This window comes from Tursiops truncatus, chromosome 13, assembly GCF_011762595.2.
Source record: "Tursiops truncatus isolate mTurTru1 chromosome 13, mTurTru1.mat.Y, whole genome shotgun sequence".
In the NCBI taxonomy this organism is placed as follows: Eukaryota; Metazoa; Chordata; class Mammalia; order Artiodactyla; family Delphinidae; genus Tursiops; species Tursiops truncatus.
This window is the reverse complement of record NC_047046.1, coordinates 39,799,421-39,823,645: the sequence shown is the minus strand read 5'-3', so window position 1 is coordinate 39,823,645 and position 24,225 is coordinate 39,799,421. Positions and strand designations below refer to the sequence as shown.

General features: G+C 42.7%; 1 protein-coding gene across 9 annotated transcripts in view; it reads left to right on the top strand.

The window, feature by feature from the left end:
- The window catches only part of ANKRD29 (ankyrin repeat domain 29), a 44,736-nt gene extending 22,611 nt beyond the window's left edge, over positions 1-22,125 (top strand). For 3 of the 9 annotated variants that reach the window (XM_019930514.3, XM_073790593.1, XM_073790594.1), the window contains 5 exons: positions 2,725-2,823; positions 10,612-10,710; positions 12,314-12,409; positions 14,641-14,739; positions 19,646-22,111. In XM_019930514.3, the coding sequence (XP_019786073.1) occupies positions 2,725-2,823; positions 10,612-10,710; positions 12,314-12,409; positions 14,641-14,739; positions 19,646-19,729 (477 nt within the window). In that variant the 3' untranslated portion in view covers positions 19,730-22,111. Of the gene's footprint in view, positions 1-2,724; positions 2,824-10,611; positions 10,711-12,313; positions 12,410-14,640; positions 14,740-14,881; positions 16,158-19,645 lie in introns of all 9 variants that reach the window. The other 6 variants (XM_019930515.3, XM_073790591.1, XR_012325353.1 and 3 more) reach the window with 5 other exon arrangements.
- The last annotated feature ends 2,100 nt before the right edge of the window (positions 22,126-24,225 follow it).

The following is a 24,225-nucleotide window of genomic DNA, read 5'->3' as shown; positions in this document are numbered from 1 at the left end:
ATTTCATGTACCTATGTAATTAAGAGCTTCAAAAATAATGTGATACATACTTATTTGTAACACGACAAGCCCAGTGTATGGACTTGCTGAAAACCAACACAAGTCCTCCTGTTGTAGAGTTATTTGGAAGGAAGAACACAAAAAAGGAGAAATCAAGTTATTTGGAAGAGAAGTGAGGATGGGTGAATGAAGACCTCTGAAATACATGCACGCCATTGACCCTGAAAGGCATTCACTGCCAGTGTGGGTCTGTTTGCCGCTAATTGGCAATTAGCACATTACCCAAGCATTTTTAATGGTCACTCTAATTCCGTAGAATTTATGGCAAATGTTATTCTTGTTTTGGAGGAAAAAATAAAATATGGGGAGATAAAGTGACTTGACAGTCTCATGGTGAAGAGTGGAAGAATTCCTGCTTCCATTTGTCTAGGAACCATATTTTAGGCTATTGTACCACTAGACATGAGCCCTATGCCCAGGGGTGCTATACTTTCATAGACATGTAATGAGATGTGTAGGTGTGAACTTTTCCATTTGAACACCCTTTCCAGAGTTTGCACAGATACCTCTGACAAATCACCAGCCTCTTTCCATAGAAACTAGCCTTAGGCTTTGCACTTCAAAATCTGTTACCACTCTGTGAACCTGTAGCATTCCTGGTTCAGTGACTAAACTACTTGATTGTGGTCTGAAGGAATGATTCTCAACTCTGGCTGTCCATTAGAACCAGGGAGCATTAAAAAAAATTCCGCTTCCTGGGCCCACCCCTGACCAACTAAACTGGAGTCTCTGAGGGCAGCTTGGGCAACAGGTGGTTCTGACATGTGGCCACATCTGAGAAACAGGGGTCTGCAGCTCTGTATTTCTTCAACTGTATATAGTGAAGTTGTATCTGAGAGTGTGTATGAGTATATGTATGTGCAGGTTGAATAGGAAGAGCCCCTGTCTTTGGAAAAGGAAAATGGGTTATTGTTTTCATAGCATTACCATTAATAGTCAGCAATCCAAATTGACTGTGGGTATAGATTTTGTACTGTTAGATAACATTCTTCCATAAGGCTCCTTGAAGCAACACTTAATTTTAGAAATGTAGAGTTTGGGGAGATCCCATTCCCATGGTAAATTCCTCTCTGTTATAAGGTAACCTAGAAATTTCATGCACCAGAACTTCCATTTTGTATTAAGACTTTTACCCTTACCTGAACAGTCCAAATATAAATGTTCCCATTAAAAACAGTTGAAATACAGGGCAGGGGGCAGGGAGTGTCAATGATTCTTGAAAACTTCTAGGAACAGAAATGTGTGACGCACAGTAAAAAAAAAAATCCAATGCATGGAGATCCGTTTTGGAAAATTCCTAAGAGTTATCAGCTGCTAAGGGCAGGGAAGACTTTCTGTGGCAACACAGTAAGGAACAGCTGAAAATTGTATCCCCATATCAAACATTTGCTTAAAAATCTGTACAGGCTGAGACTTCCCTGGCGGTCCAGTGGTTAAGACTCCGAGCTTCCACTGCAGGGGTGCGGGTTTGATTCCTGGTCAGGGAACTAGGATCCCACATGCCGAGTGGCACGGCCAAAAACAAAGAAAGAATCTGTACAGGCTGATTACTTTTTTAATGATTGCGTTGAGGGCAGTCTGGCAGCTCAGCTGACCCCCACTGGAAATTCAGCACCCTCTGCCTGGTTGGACTTGTAGGGAAGGTGCTTTGATCCTGTGGTTAATGTTCCTGACCGTGAGAGGTGGTAATTAGCTGGGTTAAGTAGTTTTCCACTTAGGTCTGAAAGTAATGAGGCTCACTCTGTCCTGTGAATGCTGTCTGTGTGAAGTAAGCACCTGGACAGGAGGTGTGCTCTCGACTGACCCATGTACTTGCTGAAATTAACCAATGATACGTCTTCAAGAAAAAAGAAATGCCCAAAAGATGTACAGGCCCAGTTAAAAAGAAAACTAAAGAAAATTGGAAACAAGCACTTGCTTTGGGCTTTTTATGCACGACTGCTTAGTTGTGTGTATAGGTATTGTTGGCGTCTGCTGGGCTGGCATGGAGAGAATTCATGGACATTCTTACCAGGGTGGGTATTCTGGAAGCATCTTGTGTTTTAAAGCTTAGAGGAACTGCATGTTGGGAGAACATGGATAAGGGAGCACGAAAGAGAAAGGAGTAGGGAATATCTAATTAAAAGGATACTTTTCTTTCCCAATTCATTAGAGCACACAAAATAGATTTGAGGGATTTCTTTTTTGTTTTCTATTAACAGATTTTTTTTTTGTTTTTTAATGAACACTTAAGCTCTCAGTGACAAAAGGACTGCAATGGAAAATTGTATTAAATGTGTATGTTTTTTAAATCTAAATACAAGAGGGTGGACTCTGAGATCATGCAACAAAGCAGAAGGCAGCTAATGAGAAACCTATGCAGACAGAGGAAAATGATGATTATTTGGAAAACCTGAGTTTTCCAGCTAGATGTACCATAAGCTGTATGACCAAGATTTTATAGAGTGAACAGTCATTACATATGTCGTAACTCATCCTTATACAACTGTCTATTTTAAACTTTACCTTTCAGCCTGACTTAGTGTGATGTTTTAGAATGGTTCTTCAATGAAGAAAACGCCACACATGTTAAAAAGGGGGGGAGGGGAGGAAATAAAAATCTAATTTCTTTTATAATAAATGTGAAAGATGACTTGTTAACACTTTCAATTTGCTATCTGTCAGGATGGAGCCACCGCACTCTTCTTAGCTGCCCAAGGTGGTTATTTGGATGTGATTCGATTACTGTTGTCCTCAGGAGCGAAGGTCAACCAGCCGAGGCAGGTAATGTTTGCGCGTGGGCATGGGGCGGTAGGCGGGGTGGGCCTGCGGTCCTGCGGCAGCACGTGCCTAAGATAACCAGTCAACACTGGGCGTCTCTAAACCCTTTTGCCTCTGGGTAAAAGTTCATCTTTGATTAGGGTTTTCCCTGTTCTTTGCCTTGGGCTCACCCGAAAGACTATGAAATCAGGCCGACACCACTATTCAGGATGTTTGGCGTCTGAGGACAAGTACATACTCTGCCACCTCCTGTTCAAATAAATGATGGCTGTACTGGGGTCAGGAGAGTAGGCTAGCCTGGAACGTAGGTAAGTAGAGGCGGGTCAGGTAGCCTTGCCCTTGCTCAGTCTCTCTGTTGATATGCTGCCTTATCTCTTACCCACCACTTCTTGTGCTGAGCCAAAGAGGAGTCCATGTTCTTGGAATCTTTACTGGGTTCTGCACCTTCATCTCTCACCATTACACCACCACTGAGACTTCATTTACCAAAAGAAGTTGTTATCTGGCAAATCAATTAACTGATACTTAAAGGAACAGGACTACAAGGTAATACAGGCCACATTTATAAATGGTAAGGAACCATCCAAATGTAAGGTATTATAATTAGCCTCTCATAACTATTTCTGCACTAATCATTTGTTTTTAACGAAACGTTTCAGATTAAGGTAACAGTACTTTAAAGGTAGTTTTCTAGGGAAAAGCCAAGCTGATAACTTACCAGTAAATGACATGCAGGCAGATTCCCACTGTCATGTGGCCTGATATGGGAAGACCTGTATTCTCGTTAGTGAATAGCTATAGGAACCTTAAGGTCGGCCTGAGCTCTTGGCCACAGGCTTCTTCAGACTTTAGAAATCCAAGTGCATAAGGAACGTGAGAAAAGAAAGAGCCTTTGGGCAAAGTGGATTGGAGGTCAGGAATCCTGAGTTTTAGATCCAACTCTGCCACTAACTAGCTGTGTGGTTTTGAACAAGTAAATGAACCTCTCTGGACCTCTGTTACTTTATCTGAAAATTAGAAGGCTGGACAAAATGATCCTGATAATATCTTCAAGTTCCCAAATTTTGATAATTGTTTTATTCAATGTTCACTCTGTATTTCTTGAGCACTTGTCATGTGACAGACACTGCTATGAATATAAGATCATAATTTTAGCATTTTAAAGATGTTCTTAGGTTTGGATGGCCCCAGTAATACTCCTGGGAAAGGATGCTTTTAGAAAAAAATAGCACTTCCATACCTTCCAATGTTGACATTTGGGATTTGGAATTTAGGATTTTCTTGTTGGTCCTTCTTATTTCGAAATCATTGATTGATTCTGAATCAGAGTCTTCATTTTTGAAAATTAATGAAAGGAATTTATTTTAGATTGCTTAAGTTTGATTTGGAGGCCATTATTGAGGGTACCACTGCGAATTTAGAAACGAGAGATTATCGAGATGGTCCAGTCTCTCTGTACATCTGGCACTCCAAAAACTCTGGTTGTAAAGATGCATTATTTGTATGCCTAAGGTACTGTTTGTAAAAAACCAAGTTGACGTAAGAGATCATACTTCAAATGTTGCCTGAATTATGTCCATTTAACCCTAAATTGAGTAGTGTGATGGCATTAAAGCCAAGAAGTTGAAGCGTAAGCCATCAGGGCTTCCCTGGTGGCGCAGTGGTTGAGAGTCCGCCTGCCGATGCAAGGGAAACGGGTTCGTGCCCCGGTCCGGGAAGATCCCACATGCCGCGGAGCGGCTGGGCCCGTGAGCCATGGCCGCTGAGCCTGCGCGTCCGGAGCCTGTGCTCCGCAACGGGAGAGGCCACAGCAGTGAGAGGCCCCCGTACCGCAAAAAAAAAAAAAAGAGTGAGCCGTCAGTGCCGTGGTAGCCACAACACGCCGCAGCTGTATTTCATCCCTCAGGAGTGAGGATAACCTGGGCAAAGTGGGCGACCCAGCCTGGGAACGGGAGGAGCCCACCCTTAGGTCAAGGAGCAAGTGACATGCCCTTCCAACAACTACATCTAATGCAACTGTTTGGAATTGTGAGTGTCCAGATCTGAAAAGATTGTTATTTAGGGAGAGGTGTTTTATAAAATACGAATTGCTTTAAGGGGGAAAAGTGATGAAATTTTTCCTTTTCATAGAGTGCCAGTAACCCCTTTGTACCCTCACACCATAATCTTTTTACTACCACAAGCTTATAGTTAAAGGTGATCTAGCTAGGTCAGACTAGTCCAAGTTCTGTCTTCTGTAAAAGAGTAAACTTTGCATATTTAATTCCATTCCAAGAAAACAAGAAGTGTCAGAAATACAGCAAAAGTGCTATCAACCCCAGCTGACTTTGTCACAAGTTATGAAGAGGTTAAAAAAAAAAAGTCTAATTAAAAGTTTCCATTAAAATGGCCTGTACGTGGTAGACGGTTATATAGGTAGGACATTTGGAAGCCAATGTTTTATTCTGAAATCTCAGCTGCCACATTGAATCACTGTCAGAAAATTCTTGGATTTACAAAATAAGGACAAGGATATTTGCCTGGTTTAATTTCTTAATATTTTTAGATAAATCTAATTTCTAATTTTTGCTTCGCCATTCCAAGGAATCCTGACATTTTATGGTACACTGTGCCAGGATGTGAATGAAGCTGCATTGAAATTATTCAGCTAACATTTGATCTGAGCTTCAGGGAACCTGAACGGTAGTAGAGATGACTTTTCCTTGTAATTCTATCACTGAAGAACTAACTGAAAACCTTCTTAGTACTCTTGTAGAAGGAATCCTATGCATAAAGCAAGCCATAGGCAGATTTTGGAATGACTAATTTCTTTTTTTTTCTTTCTTTCTTTTTAATTTTTTATCCCTGGAAAGACTAAATTACTGTTTTGAAACTTGAAAATTTTCCCTTCTAAGCTGTCCTGAATAAAGAGGTCAAGAGTCACAGACATAATTGAAATCCACAGTCATTTAAAACCTCATTTTCAGTTCTTTCTATGTGTCCTCACCAAGTGGAGTTGATGTGACTCAAACCTTTTTAATCACTAGCTGAGATGGCTAGTTAGTCTGTTTTCCTACCAACAAAATGCTTTGACATATACTTTTTCCAACTCAACTCACGCAGCCCATTAACGTGATGCTTTTATAGAGTGGCGAAGGTCGGGCTCTGTTTACCTGGGGCTGAGGTTGGCCAGTCATCACTCATCTCTGTCTAGTCCTCTTAATATGCTAATCAGCATTTCTTTGAAGCCTGACCGAAACGCCATCTTATAAAATGCCTTCTCTATCAGAAGCCTTGGTTTGGACTTGTATGCAGAGATGCTGGGACCCAGACAGTATCCTTTCTCCCAGGTTGTAAGCTTGGAGGGGAACCCAGTGGTGGGCAACGGGCAACATAGAGTCAGCAGATGGGTGCAGTGTCCTGAGGGTTCCGAGAAGGGAGCGGACCACAGTAGGGAGGCCCTGCTGCTTGCATGCCCTCTACTCTCAGAAAAGCCACGTTGACCGCCAGAGGACACCCTGTGGCCTGGGCAGAGTGCCCATAAGGCCTGGAAGGCTGCAGGGCATGGTGATCAGTGCCTGGGAACTGGAACAAGGCTCCGATACAGGGCCTGGGCTCCTGAGCAGGACAGGAGGATTCTAAGAGCCAGCTAGGAAGCCAGAGCCACGTCTTGGGGCTGGGACTGCGGATGGGGGAAGTGAGCAACTTGGTAGTTACAGGGATATGGATAAGAAAATGAAACACAGTCCCAGTTTTGCTCATGAACTGTATGACCTTGAACAAATCGCTTTGTCTCCCTGAATCTCATTTTTTTCATCTGTAAAACCATGATAATGATGGTACCTTTGCTACAGGAATACTGTGAGAATTTAAAAAATAAATAATCCCTGCAAAACTCTTCATGCAGTGGCCAGTAAAAACCGAGTACCTAGTAAATGTTAGGTATGTTATTATCATTTCTATTCCATCCAGGCCTTCCTGGAATAGAAAACCCATCAGAAATCAAGGCTGCTCTCTTTCCCTCATAAGCCAAGTTGTCTCTGTCATCTCAAAGTCCCTTCTTTCCTCTCTTTCTCTCTCCCTACTCCTTTTCATTTTGATCAGCTTCCTCTGCCTACGTATCTTGTATGCGGTCCCCAAGTTTACAGCTCAGACTCCTAGACTCTTGGCGTAGCCATGTCACTGTCGCAGCTCATCCCTGCCCTCCAGGCCACAGTGGACTGGCTGGCCTGCCCATCCTCAGTCTGATCACTTGTGGCTGGGAGAATGGGTCAGGGTGTGGGCAATGCAGGCATCTAGTAACATCTTTTACAGATTCATTTGCTGGACCAGGGACACAGAGTAGAGGGACCCAGTACTGAGAAATGGGCTCCAGGGCTGGTAGCAAAGGTGTCTCCCTATTGAACCCCCCTGTGTTACTGATGAGGTTCCTTATAATCTCTTGAACCCCCAACTTAGAATAGAATTGGTCCCCAGCACTTGCTGTCTGGCTCAAGCCTGCAGGTGAAGTAGCCTAAGTATAGGTACCGAAAGGCAGTAGAAGCAAAGAGTTAGTGCCACTTAATACACTTATTGCCATGGGAATGAATGGCTTTATGGTTTTAATTCTTTTTTCTAAATCATCTTTAGGAGCCTAAATAAGACCAAATAAAATTTAGTCTCTAATACAAGTCACATCATATACTCCATCTCATGCTGTGACCTCTCTATAAAAATATATTAGAGGAGACTTGAAAATATTATCTCAAATGGAATGAGGGAATAACAGAGCTGGAAGGAACTGCAAAAGTCCCCTATTTAACCATCCATCAGGCACTAGAAGCTGATTGGGAATCAGCCACTGTCAGGCCTCTGCAGGCGTGGGGAACTCATTACTACCTCATCAGCTCATTCAGTCTTTAACCAGCCCTCCTTATCATGCCTTTCTTACATGGAGCCAGTGTACCACTTGGTATGCAAAATAAATTTTTTTCCGCTTGTCATGCACACAAATAGTAAACAACAGCTGTCATAACCCCGGTGAATCCCATCTTCTTCAAGCAAAGTGTTCTATTTCTTTAAAAAAAAAAAAGTGCAGCTGAGATTGTAACTTCTACTTCATGACAATTTCTTTGATTTAATATACTTTGAAACTGTATATTTTTGTCAAGAAGTATTTTAAAACTTACATAAATATTTTCAGACGTTTTTCCTACTCCGATTCTCTCCAAAGCTCTACAAAAAAGAAGCTAAATCGACTGAATTGCCCTCATTTTTATTATGAAGCCATCTTCACAATGAAGAAGCTGACTATTGTAATAGAAGGAAAATATATGACAAGGCAGAAATTGAGGTGTACGGAAGAGGAAAACCTGTCCTCTTCACAAACTAGATAATCAACTGATAAGTAATTGGATCTGACAAGAGTTCTCTAATTCACATTCAACTTCCTGGGTTCAAAAATCAGCTTTGGAGAAGTAAGCACCGGTAAGGAAATACACAGGTTTCTCCCAAATCTCATTTTCCCAATCGTTCCTACCTGCTCTATCAGTTATCTCACAGGGTAACTGGGAGAATCAAATTAAATAAAGCACATGGAATGCTTTGTAGACAAAAGTACAAATTAAATTACTTACTGTTTTTCATGATAAATAATATTGAGATCCATTTTCTAAGCATCTGTTGGCCACTCCTTGTGCTTAGCACATTTCTGTATGTTTTCTCCTTCACAAGTATCTCTGGGGGGCTAATGTTTTTGCAGAAGGGGACGATGAGGCTCAGAGGGATTTCCCTAAGGTCTCACAACCAGGAAGTGGTGACTTTTTTTTCCACCTACTATGACTATTGCAATTAAGGTGATAACATTTGATAAAATATAGAAACATTACTGTTATAATATAATAGTTGTTGCTGGTATAGCACCTCTCAGCACTTTCCCACATAGTAGTGTCAATTAATAGAATTTAAAAACAACCAAACCCTTGGAAAGCACGGGGAACAGCCTGCTGGTTGCCTTTCCTTGCCTGCCCTCTGGCGGCGATGACAAAGAACAGATGAACCCAGAGCGGGCAGAAGGGGAAAGTGCATCCGCATCTGAGCCCAGGAAAATCCTTTGTGGAGCCCAGACCCTCTGTCCAGTCTCCCAGGGCCCTGCCCACAGCCCTTGGGCTGTAGCCAGCTGGATTTCCCCCAGATCCTTCTAGGCTCCTGATTTGCCATCACCCCACTCAAAGGTCTTGGTCCTCTGTCCCTTTGCCAGGACAGCAGTGGGCAGTGACCCTGCTCCTGCTGCCCGTGGTACACTGGAGCTGAAATGATATCCTCCAGCAGAAAGTGAAACTTTAGCTTCTGTACCTGAATCATCTTGCTCTTCAGCCCACAGTCCCACTGATGAATAATTCAGTCTTACATGACTAAGGCAGTCTCTTTGGGTCCCATTACCTTAATTGCGTTTGAGGTTAAGGTTAGTCAGTTCTGGGTTCTCCCTCTTCCTGACCTTCTCTCCAGGTGACCCAAGTTCTCAGAGGTCAGACTATCACCCTGGCATTGGAGTTGGGATGGGGATGCTCGTGTCTGCTCCTTGTGCTGGCTTGTCAGCCTCTCTGGTCCCTGAGCATCCTGCATTGGTCCCCGAAGGCGCAGCTGGTCCACCATATGTGGGCCCTGCCGTCATCTACGTCCCTGACGTCCCGTGGCCTTATCTCCCCAACCCAGGCTTACTCCAGGCCACTGTTCAGCCAGCACTTCTGATTTCCTTCAGGCAGGCAGGCAGGGACTCCTGGGGGGATGTGGGCCTGGGGTATTGGGAGCGTGTCCAACATGGGTCCAGACGGCTCCCACGGCCGTTTCTCTTCTACCTGTGAGGCACCGGCCGAGCGCAGAGCTCCTTAGGGGGCTTGCAGTGTTCCTGGGTTTCATTCCAAGAACAGGAGAAAATCCTTTCCTATCTGGAATTCACTATAATTTATCTGGGTGTTTCTGGCACCCTAGCTTACCCAACCCAGATTCAACCCAGAGCAGGAGGAAAACATAGACTCTCATGACCCTGCCTCCCCCATTCCTCTCTAGTGCCTCCCTCCTGCACTAGAAGGGTTTTCTAGTTTCCTTTCTGTCCAGCAGGAACCACCCTCCTTGCTGTCAACTCCTTCCCTGTCCCCTGGATGTTTCACCTCTTCTTCTCTGGAGCAACATACCTCAGCTTCATGGCTCAGTGTGCACAGAAAAAGGGTCACTGGGCACATAATACACAGCAGGCTTTACCAAAACTATCAATCTGCTGTAGCTGGGCACTGTGCGGCAGCCCCCAGAAGACGCAGTATCACATCCTGCATAAAATTATGGTCCCTGAGAATGACATGGCTTGGAGGGATTCTGGACACAAGAGCAGAGTGGGAGCAATGTCTTTAGCTTTCTGACCCTCAGACCGGCCTCAGAGGAAGTCGCCCCCTCTCCTGTAGGAATGAGGGGGCCCCACGAAGCAGGGTGTGTTGTGTGAACCCACCCGTAGAGCAAACAGGTAGAGTCTGGGCAACATAAGGACAGGCTGGCCTGTTCCCGGGTTTGTCGAATTTGGTTCTGCTTGGTATGCCTGCAACACAGCCGCTTCCCACGCGTGTTCCCTGGAGCCCCGCAGCACACTCGGCCGTGAAAGGTCCTGCCGTGCAATGGCTTTTATAAGCCAAGATCTGAATACTGGCACTTACCCAAGTAGTCCGGGCACTGCCCAATGCCAGCCTACGTACGTGGGTCAGAATCACCCTCGTCGTGGGCCGTTGGGAGCCCTCCCTGGGGCGTAACCCGCCATCCCGTGGATGCTGTGTCCTCTCCCCGCAGGACGGCACGGCGCCGCTGTGGATCGCGTCGCAGATGGGCCACAGCGAGGTGGTACGTGTGATGCTGCTGCGCGGAGCCGACCGCGACGCCGCCCGCCACGTGAGTGCGAGGACCGCCGCGCGCGCGCGCGGGCTCGGATGGGGACGTCTTCCATTGAAGCCTTGACCTCCGAGTTTAACTCAACTGAAACGTGCGGAGGAGACGCAGTTTTATTCTGTCTCTTCCTCACCGGGGTTTTCTCCCAACCTCCACCTGCTCTTCAGCAGGAAAACAAGGGAAAGGTCTGAATCAGTTGAAACCTAGCAACTGCTGCTCAGTCCCTCTAAGGGGAAAATATTGAATTCCTTGAGCTCCTCCTCCACCTGGGCTGACCTCTGTATGACCCGGGAGGACCAGGTAGGAGACTCAGGCCTCGGCTGCCCTTGGGGATGTGTCCGCCGGCGGCTGCTGGTCTGCCTGGCGCTGCGCCTCCTGTTGGCCTCCAGGCCACAGTGCAGCTGGCTCGCGGGGTCTGTGGTTTGGGGTCCTCGGTGCCCCGGCTCCCCGAGCTGCAGACCCCCGCACCACATCCCGCATCGGCCTCCACTTAGCCTCTGTTGGGGTCACTTCATTTTTTTTTTTTTTTTACAGTATCTGGCCTTTTTGCCCTTAATATTACCTTGCCTGTGTGACCCACCTCCACTCTCCCAAGTCTGAGCCCACAAAGGGGGAAACCAAAATACACATTCCTGACCACTTCTCTGTCCTCTCTTACACTCTCTTTTTTCCTTCCCACAATCTCTGAAGTCAGAAAGGAAAAATCCTCTATTCTCATCTTCCTCCTGATTCCAGCTAAATCTTTAGAGCAGCCTGGGGTGTTTCCTTTACTACAGGAGAACTCTGTGAGCAAAATCCTCCAAATACAGAAACTGATGCGTGAAAGTAGGAGGAAGGGGGAAATGGAAAATCTCTTCTCAGGCCAGAAAAGGATGACAGAGCTTAATATTAATTTTTGAACTTGTCTTTTCATTCTTTTTTTAGCAGATTTCAATCTATCCCCTTCTTACTCTCCCCCCATCACCACTACCACAGGTAGGCAGGTACCCAGGACAGACTAGAGCAAGGCTGTATACACGGGAAGGCAAAAAGAAAAGCAATTTAAAATTTTAAAACAGTAGATACAGTTCAACAATTATTTAAATCATTAAAAACAGTTCAACTGGGAATTCCCTGGCGGTCCAGTGGTTAGGGCTCCGCACTTTCACTGCCAAGGGCACAGGTTCAATCCTTGGCAGGAAACTAAGATCCCACAAGCCGCACAGTGAAAAATACTTTAAAAAAAAAGTTCAACAATTAATTTCTAAGTCATGAACTGCAGAGAATGCCTCTTTAGTCCATCTGTGTTCTAAAAATATCCTCCTGAAATTCCCCTTGTTCCTGTACCCAATATTCTAAGGGACTAGAAGACCATGAATTCCCAGATGGCAGGGTTTGAAGATAATGTAATAAGTCACATGTTTTGTGTGGTATTCTTTCATGCAGAATTAACTGTTTAATATGCTCTAAAATGATTTTAGATTAAGAGACGTTGCAGGCCTCTGCTTTCATTTACACATTTTGCCTCCTTCTGACAAGCACATTCCCAGTTCTCAACCAACATTTCATTATCATCCAACACACACATATGTTAATAATCAACTTTTCTTTTCCTCTCTCTGTAAAGGATGGTACAACAGCATTACTGAAGGCAGCCAACAAAGGGTATAATGATGTCATAAAAGAGTTGCTGAAATTCTCACCCACCCTCGGTATTTTGAAGGTAAGACCTACAGAGAAAATTTTACCAACTGTAAAAGAGAGAGGATAGAAATTTAAGAAGTCCACACTGGGGACTGCAGTGGAATCTGGGTACCATTTGCATGGTTAGTTGTGTTACTGAGAGAACATGCCTACAACTTATCCATGTTAGAGATTCCCGGGCACTGGTAGAAATGGGAAGGTAATAAAAAGAGTGAACCGGAGTCTGTAGCTACCAAGTTTTCTAGGGGGAAAAAAATTAAACAATAGTACTGAAATTGCTAACTTGGAAATCACCCATATTGATATATCATTGGAAGATTTGTGAAATCCTCCACAAATGAAACACATGATTTGTGTCCCAGAAAACATGAGGGATAGGAACTCACATTCCTTCTCTTCATTATCTGGGGCAAAGAACCACATCGTTACCTTAGGTGGAATGATATAAGCCTCAAACATCTGGACACGTCAGAGAATGTGTCATTCTGGAGGGCTGCGTCTTCCAGAAAACAGAGCCCCGAAACTCCTTTTTTAAGTTGTAATCATTTTGGATTAAAATATTCCTCAACTAGAGTATCTACCAGAGGTTGGCAGTCTTTTTCAATAAAGGACCAGGTAACAAATATTTTAGTCTTTGTGGGCCGTACAGTCTGTGTTGGAACTGCTCCACTCAGCCATTGTAGAAAGCAGGCAGCCGTAGAAAATACGGCAACAGCAAAAAGTATGCCTGCATCCGATCAGACTTTATTTATGGATGTTGTATTTCTAAAATTTTATATTTTTACGTGTCACAAAATAGTCTTCTTTTTTAAATTTTAAAATGCTGAGCTCATCAGGATGTAGAAAAACAGGCGGGGCAGGGGGAGGGGGGAGTTAGATTTGTCCTGCGGGCTGTAGTTTGCTGACTCCTGGTATACACTCTAGCGTTTTGTTAAATAGAGGACACCAAACCTGTTCTAAACTTGGGACAGTAGTTTAGCACTTTTTTGGATTTATTGATGTATCTGAAGTCTACTTGCCCTTTAGATGCCTTCTGTCTGATCTTTATGGGTTTAGGCTCCGTTGTTGCTGTCAGCTGATACGGAGCTGCTGTTGGTATGCCGTTCTCTCTTGCCCCAGTGAGCTAATTCTAATCTTCCATGAGCTTACGAGTCAAAAAAGCTGTACTTTGTACTTGTAAAACTTGTTTGGCAAGTAAGAATAAACAGGCTGTGAAAATGAATTCTCTATGAATAAAAGAAACTAGCTCCAGAAATGGACTTTGCAATATCTAGTCGTGTTGCAGACAGCTTTTAGGCTTAGTTTTTTATTCTTAGCCACACTGCACTTCGGCAACACTGGTAAGTTGGTTAAGATTTTGATAAGTGAAATATTACCAGATTAGTGTATTGCTGCACATGGCAAACATGGTGAAGCAAACAGGGAAAACGGCTACTTTGCTGGAGTTTTTCTCTGGGTATGATATTTAACGTGCCTACAAGATCAGAAAGTGTTTTACGTATATATATGAAGTAGTTAATTTGAAAACTAAGCTTGCATTTAGGTACTATTCACAGACATATGTACCTTCTAGACCAGATGTCTTGTGACTGCCCATCGTTCTTATATTGGGTTTGTTATATTCTCTTTTCCCCTCCCAGAATCCAGCTACACGCTGCGCATAGCTGCTTCCTTATGTCAATAAATATTTGCAGTAAATTCCATAAAATGTCAGCAACCTATCCACTAGACCCCTCAGTACCCAGAAATGCTCCAGCTCAGGGCTGGGGTCGGGGGTGGTCCTCAACGCACCTACTCTTACTCTTAAGCCGTGTAGCTCCCAGTCGCTCTCCTGCCCACCTGCGCGTGTGGAGTGTATACAGCTGGGTTGACAACTCGGCCCATAGGTGAGCAGGCTATTCCTCCAGCCTTGCAGAAGTGTGCTCACCAAAAGCACAAAGACCTTAAGAAAAAAAAATGTTTGACGTAGCATTGTTGTTTTTCCCACAGCAAGTTCTGATGCCTCTACAACGGACCAAGTGAGCATGAAATCATGTACACGCTGGGCAGATGCCTTATTTCACTTGCAAAAGGTTATTGGCAATATTTATACTGACCATACACGGTGTCCCTGAGGACACTGTACTAGGTGCTGATGTGACTTTGGAAAGGGAAGATAAGGATGAGCAAGGCTCTAGCATTACAGTCTCATCAGGCCGAGTGCTGATGGCTGTGAGCTCTCTCCTGACACACACTGTCCTTTTCTCCTAGAATGGGACCTCAGCACTCCATGTGGCAGTGCTCAGCGGAAATATTAAGGCAGTCGCGCTGCTCCTGGAAGCAGGGGCAGACCCAGCCCTGAGAAACAAGGTACCGTCTTAGTCATCTCTTCCCTCCATCGGGCGCCTGTGCAAAGAGATAAGGCGGCGTCTGCTGAAGCCAAGACAGCATCTTGGCTCCAGCCGCTCCTCATCCTTGGGCATAGTAAGGGCATAAAATGTTGTCATCATAGGTTATGAGTGAGCAGTACATTTGGACCCAGAGGACTATACTAAAACCCCTCTATTATCAGTGATTTTCAGGTAACAGTGGGGCGGGGGTAGGGGGCAGTGGTTGTGGGGAGTAAGGTTGTAAGTATTCTATCATCAGAGAAGTGTCCTAAAAATGTCAAAGTTCCGGTAGTTTAATCACCATCCTCCGTGAGTTGGATACTGGTACCTTGAGAATTGCCTGTGCTCTATTTGGTGACCTCATGGGGAAGATGTTGCTTTTTATATTGTTAACAGGACTTTGCCCCACAGTTCCAAAACCAACCCATATTTTTTTTAATTGAAGTATAGTTGAGCAAAACCAACCCATATTTTTTCACAGCTCAAAAATTTTCTTAGTTTTCAATTAAGCCAAACTTGGAGGTGGGAGGATGCCCAGTAACAAATGACTGTCATTGTATTTCCTCCTACTCAACATCTGCATAAGCAGTCACAAGTAGAGACTGGGGGTGGGAGAGTAGCCTAGGAAAGGTCTAGAGGAAGCACACTGAAACTACTGACTTTTGAAGGAGGAAGTATGGTGGGGACTTATTAACAAGGGAGGGTTTGAAAAGCAACTTTCACTTTATACTTAGATAGTGTTTGAATTTTTATAAGCATCTATTGCTGTGTTAGATTTTATTAATAAAACCAAAATCATATAACATTTCATGATATTTTTAAAGGAAACTATTAAGAAGTGCAATTAGACAACATGCCAAGAGCCGCCACTTTTTCTCATTCCACTTAGCACGTGGAATTATTACTTCCCCTGTTCCTACCTTTGAACTACTTGAAGACAACATTTCTGTTTATTTCTTCCTGAGATACATGGGTTTGTTTTCCATTAGCTGGTCTGGCTGTGTGATGAGCCCGCTGAAATCACAATTGCTCTCTTATCTTTGCACCTTGGACACAGATGTCCTAAAAAGATCAGTCTTCGTTGCTAAGTCACCCAGTACTGAATTAAGGCAGTTTCTTTACATAGAAACTGAAAGATGCAATCCCTTGTGTGTCTCGTGGAATCTCAGCAATAATGGTTATGGGGAATTTCTGGTGACCAAAATGCTGGTCTTTGGAGTGTCTGTGTAGCTGCCTGTGTTGGAGTTTTATCCTGCAGAAGCCCTTGGAGAGCCGGGAGTAGCTGCCAGGAAGCTGCACGCCTGCACACCAGGCAGCCTGTAGAAGCCAGGCTCTTCAGAGGCAGCTCCAGAAGCAAGGGTGTTGGGATTCCAGCAGCCACTCAGGACTCTTGAGGGGGTATTCTTGACCTTTATTCATTCATCCAACGAACACTTATTGAGTGCCTGCTAGATGCCATGCACTGTGCTGTGAACATTGTCTATGGGGAGATAATAGTGAAAGAGATTCACATAGTGTCTGTCTTCATGGGGCTCAGAGTTTACTGGGGAATAAAGATAGTTAAACAAGCAATTGCAACACACAGTGACAAGGGCTGTCAGCAGGAAGTGAAGAACGCTATCGAAGGCTTCCTGGAGAGAGTCACTTTTCAGCCAGTACAGAAGCACCCTTCTGCTCTAGGGGCTCCAGGACTTCTGCTCTGGGGCAGATGCCAGAGGAGAGGGTAACCAATGGCCCAGTACCTCTCCCCACACAGTAGCCATCCCCATGGGTGTGGGGATCCCATGTTCCTGATACCCCCAACTGAGGACTCAGAACACATCTTCTCCCAGGAGCAGTGGGGACAGAGAGTGGTATGGTGCTGTGGGTCATGAGTATGGACCTATGGTCCTGCTCCATAATGAGTAAGATGGCCTTTAGGAGCTAGCCTGGGCGCTAGCCATCATAACCTGAGCAACTTGAGAATTCAGTGGGGACCCTCCTGACAGAGGAGTGAGACCAGGTTTTTAAAACTATATGGATGACACACAGAACAGTGATGTGATTGACTGAAGCAACACAGTTTGAGAGTATAAAGCCTATTTTAATGGTAATGGATATGGACATTCATGGAGATGGTCACACACACCATAACTTAACAAGCTTGTAGACAGAGGTGCAGCTTCTTAGCTCCACTCCTCTTCCTGACTGTAGAGGATCCTCTGGCTACCTGCCAGCCTGTCACCAAGGACCAGTAACCGGTGCAAAACAGTTAGTTCTTCGTGAGGGTACTCTGAGACTGGATGCTGCTCAGGTCCGTTCTCCAGGAGCATTATTCTCAGCCCCAGGCATTAGGCCTGTACAACATCTGCTCCTGAGGAACTAAGCTAATACTAGACTTAACCCCACAGAGGGGTCTCTGGTCTAAGGCAGCATCGAATAGCACCTCTTGTTAGAGTCAGTCCAGCACCAGCATCAAGGGTCCTTTGGGTGGGCAGGAGTGCAGCTGCAGGACATGCTGCACAGCAGACCACTGTGGCAAACTCATCATTCCCAGCAAGTGAGGTCCCAGCCAGTAGGTGGGGGTCAGAGGGCAGGATCCAGCCTAGAAGGTAGGTATTGCAGGAGCTTCACCTAAGATCAGGGTTTCAGATAGAGCAGCCGGGGTTCCAGGTTTAACTGCAGGGGAAAAAAACAACTACATCCAAGTTCTCTCCCTGATGTGATTGCCCTTCTACCCTTTAATTGCCTCTCCCCTGAATTCCCAAGAACATCCTTTTATTCATCTGTAACAGCTGTTCTCAAAGTGTGTTCCGTGGACCCTTGGGGTGTCCTCAAAACCCTTTCAAGGGTTCTAATAGGTCGAAACAATATTCTTAATAATACAGAGACACTATTTGCCCTTTTTCGCTGTGCCGACATTTGCCGTAATGGTACAAAGGCAATGACGGATGAAACTGTTGGCACCTTAACACGCATCAAAGCAGGGTCACAAACTGTAGCGGCAAATGATTGTACAAACCTCTAAGTTATTTTACACGTTGTAGATTATTTTATAAAAATACCAGTTTTACCTAAGAATATCTTTGATGAAGCAGCAAACAATTTTAATTTTATGAAACCTTGACCCTTGCTGTATGTCTTTTTACTATGTAACAAAATTCGAAGTTTGCACCAAGCACTTCTGCTGTAGGCTGAAGCACATGGTTGTCTCAGGAAAAGCACTTGTGCAATTGTTTGAGTTACAAAGGGAGCCAGCCACTTTTGGGGGGGAGCTCCACTTTTACTTGAAAGAAAGGACTTGTATCCATCACATGAGCCTGACAGCTTCCCGATACCTGTAGCTTTTCTGATGAATCAGTGATAATATTAATGAATGACGTGAGCTTTGAGGATTGTATAATACAATGTGTCAACATTTGGAAGATCTGCATAACTCAGTGAGCTACTATTTTCTAAATGGCCGGTACATGATGTTACAGACATGCATAGGTAAAAAAATCCACCTGCAGATAGATAGACCTATGGATTTTAATGCAACAGAGTAGAAAAATTCATTGATGTGGTTTCAAATTCCACATGGCAATTTAGCTTTAAGATAATTGATTGGATACAGAAGCAGATATAAGAATCCAATTGTCTTCTTTTAAGCTACACAGTAAAGACATATGCAAAACTGTTAACAGTGCTACGCTTCTAACTTTTCTGTTTTTGAAAATTTAGTTCTTTTTCATAAATATGTTATTTATGTTAACCTGTAATGGGTTTATTATTTTTAATGAATTAATAAATATACTTAAATTTTTTTCAGTTTTGATTAGTTAAAAACAAAAGCTCTTTGGGGTCCTCAATAATTTTTAAGAGTGTACAGAAGTCTTGAGACGAAAAAGTTTGGGAACCATTGCCCTATAATGTCTATTTCTTAAGATAGGGACTCACTCACAAAGTAAACACTTACAGAATGTGTCTCAGCAGCACTGTGAAAAGAAAGGACATAGAGTGAGGCTGGATCAGGTGGGGTGTCGGGCCACTGAAGCTGTTCTTCCCTGTGTGTCTTATGCTCTGGGTGTTTCCTAACTCTGCCTTCTCATCAAAAGATGGGTCTCAAGTCCCTAGCAGACAGACTGCCTTATATAATAAACTAATAAGTTATCAAATCGATTTATTTACAACATACTAGATAAGCTAGGCATTGTGCTGGAAACGAGGATGCAGTGATTAATAAGATATGGACCCTGGCCTCCTGGATATTATAGCCTAGTAAGGGATATGGCTAGATAGAAAAAATAACTCTAAAAGACAAATATCATATGATATCATTTATAGGTCAAATCTGAAATATGATACAAATGCACCTATTAATAAAACAGAAACAGACTCACAGACATACAAAACAAACTTATGGTTACTAAAGTGGAAAGGGAGGGAAGGATAAAATAGGAGTTTGGGATTAGCAGATATAAACTACCATATATAAAATAAAGAAACAATAAGAGCCTACTGTATAGCACGGGGGACCATATTTCAATATCTTGTAATAAACCATAATGGAAAAGAACATGAAAAGGAATATATGTGTTTGTGTGTGTGTGTGTGTGTGTGTGTGTGTGTGTGTGTGTATCTGAATCACTGTGCTGTACCCCCGAAACTAACACAACATTGTAAATCAACTATACTGCAAAAAATTTTAAAAAGAAAAATAACTAACAATGAGATAAGAAAGTAACCAGTGATATTTATATTTAAATACATTTAAAGAAAACCTTTAATGCCTTGATACAAAAGACTGAGTCCAGTGGGGTTTTTCATCAGTGGAGGAGCAAGTGTGGGTCAGGGGCCCCTCTTTGGAGTCCCTGAAACCACACCAACTGTGGGAATTCACTCATGCCTATCTTATCTTCTTTCAGGCCAATGAACTTCCGGCAGAACTAACCAAAAATGAACGTATATTGCATCTCCTCCGAAGTAAAGAAGGACACAGGAAGAGCTAACTTAGTTTCATATTCGACTGAAAGATAGAAACCTTAATCATATTGTCCAAAAAGAAATTGCTTTTCAAATAGTGTTGGAAATTCCTAGAAGAAGGAAAACGCCCAGAATGCCCACGCTGGGTCCCTGACCAAGAAGAGCTGTGCTTTGTGCCCTGAGTCAAAAGCAGAGCAGCTCAGGGACCCCTTCCTCTCATGTAGTGGGCTTCTCACACTGGCCTGTAGCCCCACTCCAGGGGGCCTGGCATGTTCGTGGAGTCCACAGAAACTCATTTTAAACTACATCAACTTGGGTCTTTCAGTTAAACTCTAAGATAAAGTTAAACCCTCTGTCTTAAAAATAGAAACAGAAAGGAAGCAGAAAGCTTTGTTCCTTTAAAAAGACTGAAAGTCTGACCTTCAGTGAATTGGTGCACTTTTGCTTTTGTGTTAAATGTATGTGTGCTCAAAGATATGGCTCCATCGTACTTTACATATATTTGTATGTCATTTCCAGTGTAAAATGTTCTCCTCTATGAATCAATAATGTATAAAGTTATATTATTGAAAAGCCCCTTCTGACATTCCACCATGTGCTTTTCAAAGATGGACTGTTGAACTATAAAAAAAAGAAAAATTGTTCATTTTTACCTGGAGTCAATGTTGTAGGTATGATAGGATACAAGTGGCAAATTTGGAAATTCAGAAAATTACAAACCACAAGAAATGTAGGCTTGTCTCTTTGAACCATTACTTTGGGTCTATTGCTGGGAATCTATTTCCTGTGCCGTAACTAAGTAGACTTAATATGCTGTGGACTCTTGAGCTTCCAACACCAATTGCTTGATACAATGACTTTGGAGTCCTTGGATAAAATGTGATATAATATGTTGTTATTACTATTGCAGAAGTATAAGTAATAAAAGACTGTTACTAGTATTTAATAAGTGTTCATCTATGCGTGTATTTGGGTTGATTGATTCCAAGAAAGAAACCTGGGTTTTGTTGAATTATTCCTTTGAAGGGGGTCAAAATTTATAGTCGATGCACTTTATGATCAATGGTGTCTAAATGCCTCAGTCAGTGCCTAACTGCACACACAAAAATTAAACCTTCTCTCTATAATCTACCATAATAAACACTGGTGGCATTTTGTTATTTAAACACATCTTTAGTTTTCTTGTTCATGTTCTGCTCTGGTTTCCAGCCAATGTTCTATGTTAAGATGGAGGGAAATGTTCTAAACCATATATATATATTTTTTTTTTTTAACCAACTTGCAGTGGTGGTACTAAAAGTATTATCTTTATGTCAGTAAATGAGTTATAATTTTGAAATTAGAAGATATTCTCTTAAAGTTTGTTATGATCAGTAAAACAGTCAATCAACAAAGATCAGCTTATTTTAATCCATGTCACAAGCAAAGCCAGTGATGAGCAACCCACAGGGCCCCCAGAGAGGGGGCCGACCACCCAGGCAACGAGCCTGCAATCTAATTTCTGGATTAAAAAATTAGAAGCTGTCTGTATTGCTAAGACATCCAGATATAAACATTTTAGTAGTTAAAAAGCAGTGCCCATCTCCACGCTGGCTTTCTTTTATTCAACAAAGTTGTACAAATACATCTTCTTTTATGGGAATTTCATAAAGCTATATTCATTTTGAAGAGGAAAATAATGTGGCCTGAAGTGCTTTATTTTTTTCCCCAACCAAAAAAAAAAAAAAAAAAAAAGGTTGCTCATCACTGATATAAATCAAAACAGTATAATGGGTACTGATAACAAAGTTCCAAAAGACAAAATGGGATGAAATGACAAACTTAATGTTGACAAACTTAATGTTTTTCACTAGAGCATGTTGTCCTGGGCCTATTTGTTAGATCCTTTAAAATGGATAATGTTCTTGACCAATATTAGGGGCATAAAGAATGAATTCAGTAGCTTTAACAATATTGAAAGGAGGCCTTCTTAACTGTAGGTAAGAGGTCTCTAGCTTAGAAGGATCACATTTAGTCTAAATGAGTCTAAATATTATCCATAGCAGGGAAGAAGATTGTATTAATCCCTCACCAAAGACTGAACAAAAGTTCTGTTATTTAAAATTAAATTGCATTTTTAAACTTTTTTTAATAAAGTTAAATTGCATTTATTTTGCACACAGGTGGATGATTCTTACTTTATGTTAATCTAATTCACAATTCAGTGCTCTGCATCTTAAAACTTAGAAGTAGCAATTCCTATGCAAATCGTTTGCTTAATTGAATCCCCGAAGTTTTTCATTACATTCATTTGTTTGATGACAAATTCCATGTTATAATTCAAAATAAAGTTAACGTACTACCCAATCTGCCTTTGCTGATTTTTCCGTTTGTTCGTTTGTTTTTTTTTTCCTTTTTTTTCCTTTTCCCTGTTTGTTTTTAATCAGAAGTTCTTTCAGTGTGATTTTTAATAGTATGGAATTTTAGAGTGAATAATTCCGCTCTGTTGATAAATATATTGATATTTGGAAACTGAAAAGGATTAAGCTTTATGGACCTACGATTTCATTACTTCTACCATGGAGAACTTTTGTCATGATCCCAAAAGGTTTTTTATTCAAACAAAAATTCCTGGGATAGTCATGAAAGGTACTGAAAGGTACCTGAAGGTACTGAAAGGTACTGAAAATGAAACTCTAAGCTGTACATCGTGACGATTTGATATTTATAGACGCTGTGAAAGTATTCCCCCAGCTAGGTAATTAACACATCCATCACCTCACATATTGATCTTTATGTGTGTGTGTGTGAGAACGTCTTAATATCCATTTGTATTATCTATGATGCTCCTGGCTCTTCAGTCCTTTGCATTGGCTCTTTCTTCTGCAATAGTCGAGGATTTTTGCACAACTTCATATTTAGGAAACAAGTATTTGCAACGGTAACATTAGGAATCTGGAGCACTCCATGGCCTTTCTGGGATCCTCCCCTGTTCCATCCACCCTCTGCAACTGAAACCGCACAACGCAGATGGGACTCAAACCCAACCAAAACCCAGATTGGGGCTTGAATCCTGTCGTTTAATTAAGATTGCACACGTGGTCTAATGGTCACGTGGACTTAATGAAGCTCAGGTTCTTTATGTCTCAGCACAGAAGGAATTCAGGGAGAGGCAAAGTGGTAGGTAAGAAGTGGATTTATTTAGAGAGATACACATTCCATAGACAGAATGCGGTCTGTCTCAAAAGGCAAGAGCAGCCCTGGGAGAAACGCATGCGACAGACAGAGTGTGGGCCATCTCAGAAGACAAGAGGCCCCGGAATATGGGGTGGTTAGTTTTTACGTGTTGGGTAATTTCACAGGCTGAGGAGTGGGAGGATTATTTCAACTATTTGGGGGAAGGGGCGGGGATTTCCAGGAATTGGGCCACGGCCCACTCTTTGGCCTTTTATCGGAAGCCTCAGAACTGTCAGGGTGCCTGTCAGTATGTCATTTAACGTGCTGATGTATTACAATGAGCGTATGACGAGGTTCAGCTCGAATCTTCCGCTATCTTGGACCAAATCGGTTCTAACCAGTTTTTGTCGTATTCTCAACAGCTATGTTACTCTTTTATTTTACTTTGTTTTATTTTAAGAGAGCTTGGGAATAAACTATTTTATTTTACTTATTTATTTATTTATTCTTTTTTTTTTTTTTACCGTGCCCCGCGGCATGTGCACTGGAAGTGCAGAGTCCCAACCGCTGGACCGCTAGGAAAGTCCCCTTAAATATTGTGCCCTGCCCCCTCTCTCACAACCACAGAAGAGTTATGTCTCATCATTACCCCACACTGGGGCACCTACTCAGAGGAAAAGAGAACCCCGCAAATGCCAGGCTACTTGGAAACTGACAGCGATGCCTGCATTTCGGGATGCGCCTGCGCTTCAGATTACAGGGGTGAGAAGCTGAGGTCCTAATTTCATTATGAAGTGGTTTTGGTGCTGGAACTGGCTGAGCCTCACAAGTGGAGTCTACAGATTATTAGTACTAACAATAGAAAGAGCAGCTAACATTTGTTAAAGGATTGTTATGCGCTCAGCACTTTACATAGATAATCTCATGAAGTTTATATGCATTTTCTTATTTACCCCTGACAACAACCCTATGGAACAGGCACTATTATCATCATCATCTTGCAGCTAAGAAAACGGGCTTTGAGAGTGTTTTATTTATTTATTTGTTTATTTTAAGATTTGTTTATTGTAAGATTTATTTTATTTACTTTGGCTGCACCGGGTCTTAGTTGAGGCATGCAGGCTTCTTAGTTGCAGCATGCATGCAAGATCTATTTCCCCGACCAGGTATCGAACCCAGGCCCCCTGCATTGGGAGCAAGGAGTCTTATCCACTGGACCACCAGGGAAGTCCCAAGAGTGCTTTTAAAAAGAAACAACAGGACCCAAATGGAGTCAGTTGCCCCCAGAACAGCAAACCTAGGTTTAATTTCAATTTCAGCTACTCCTAGGAGTGTGAACTTTAAGCCCTCAATCTGGAATTACCAT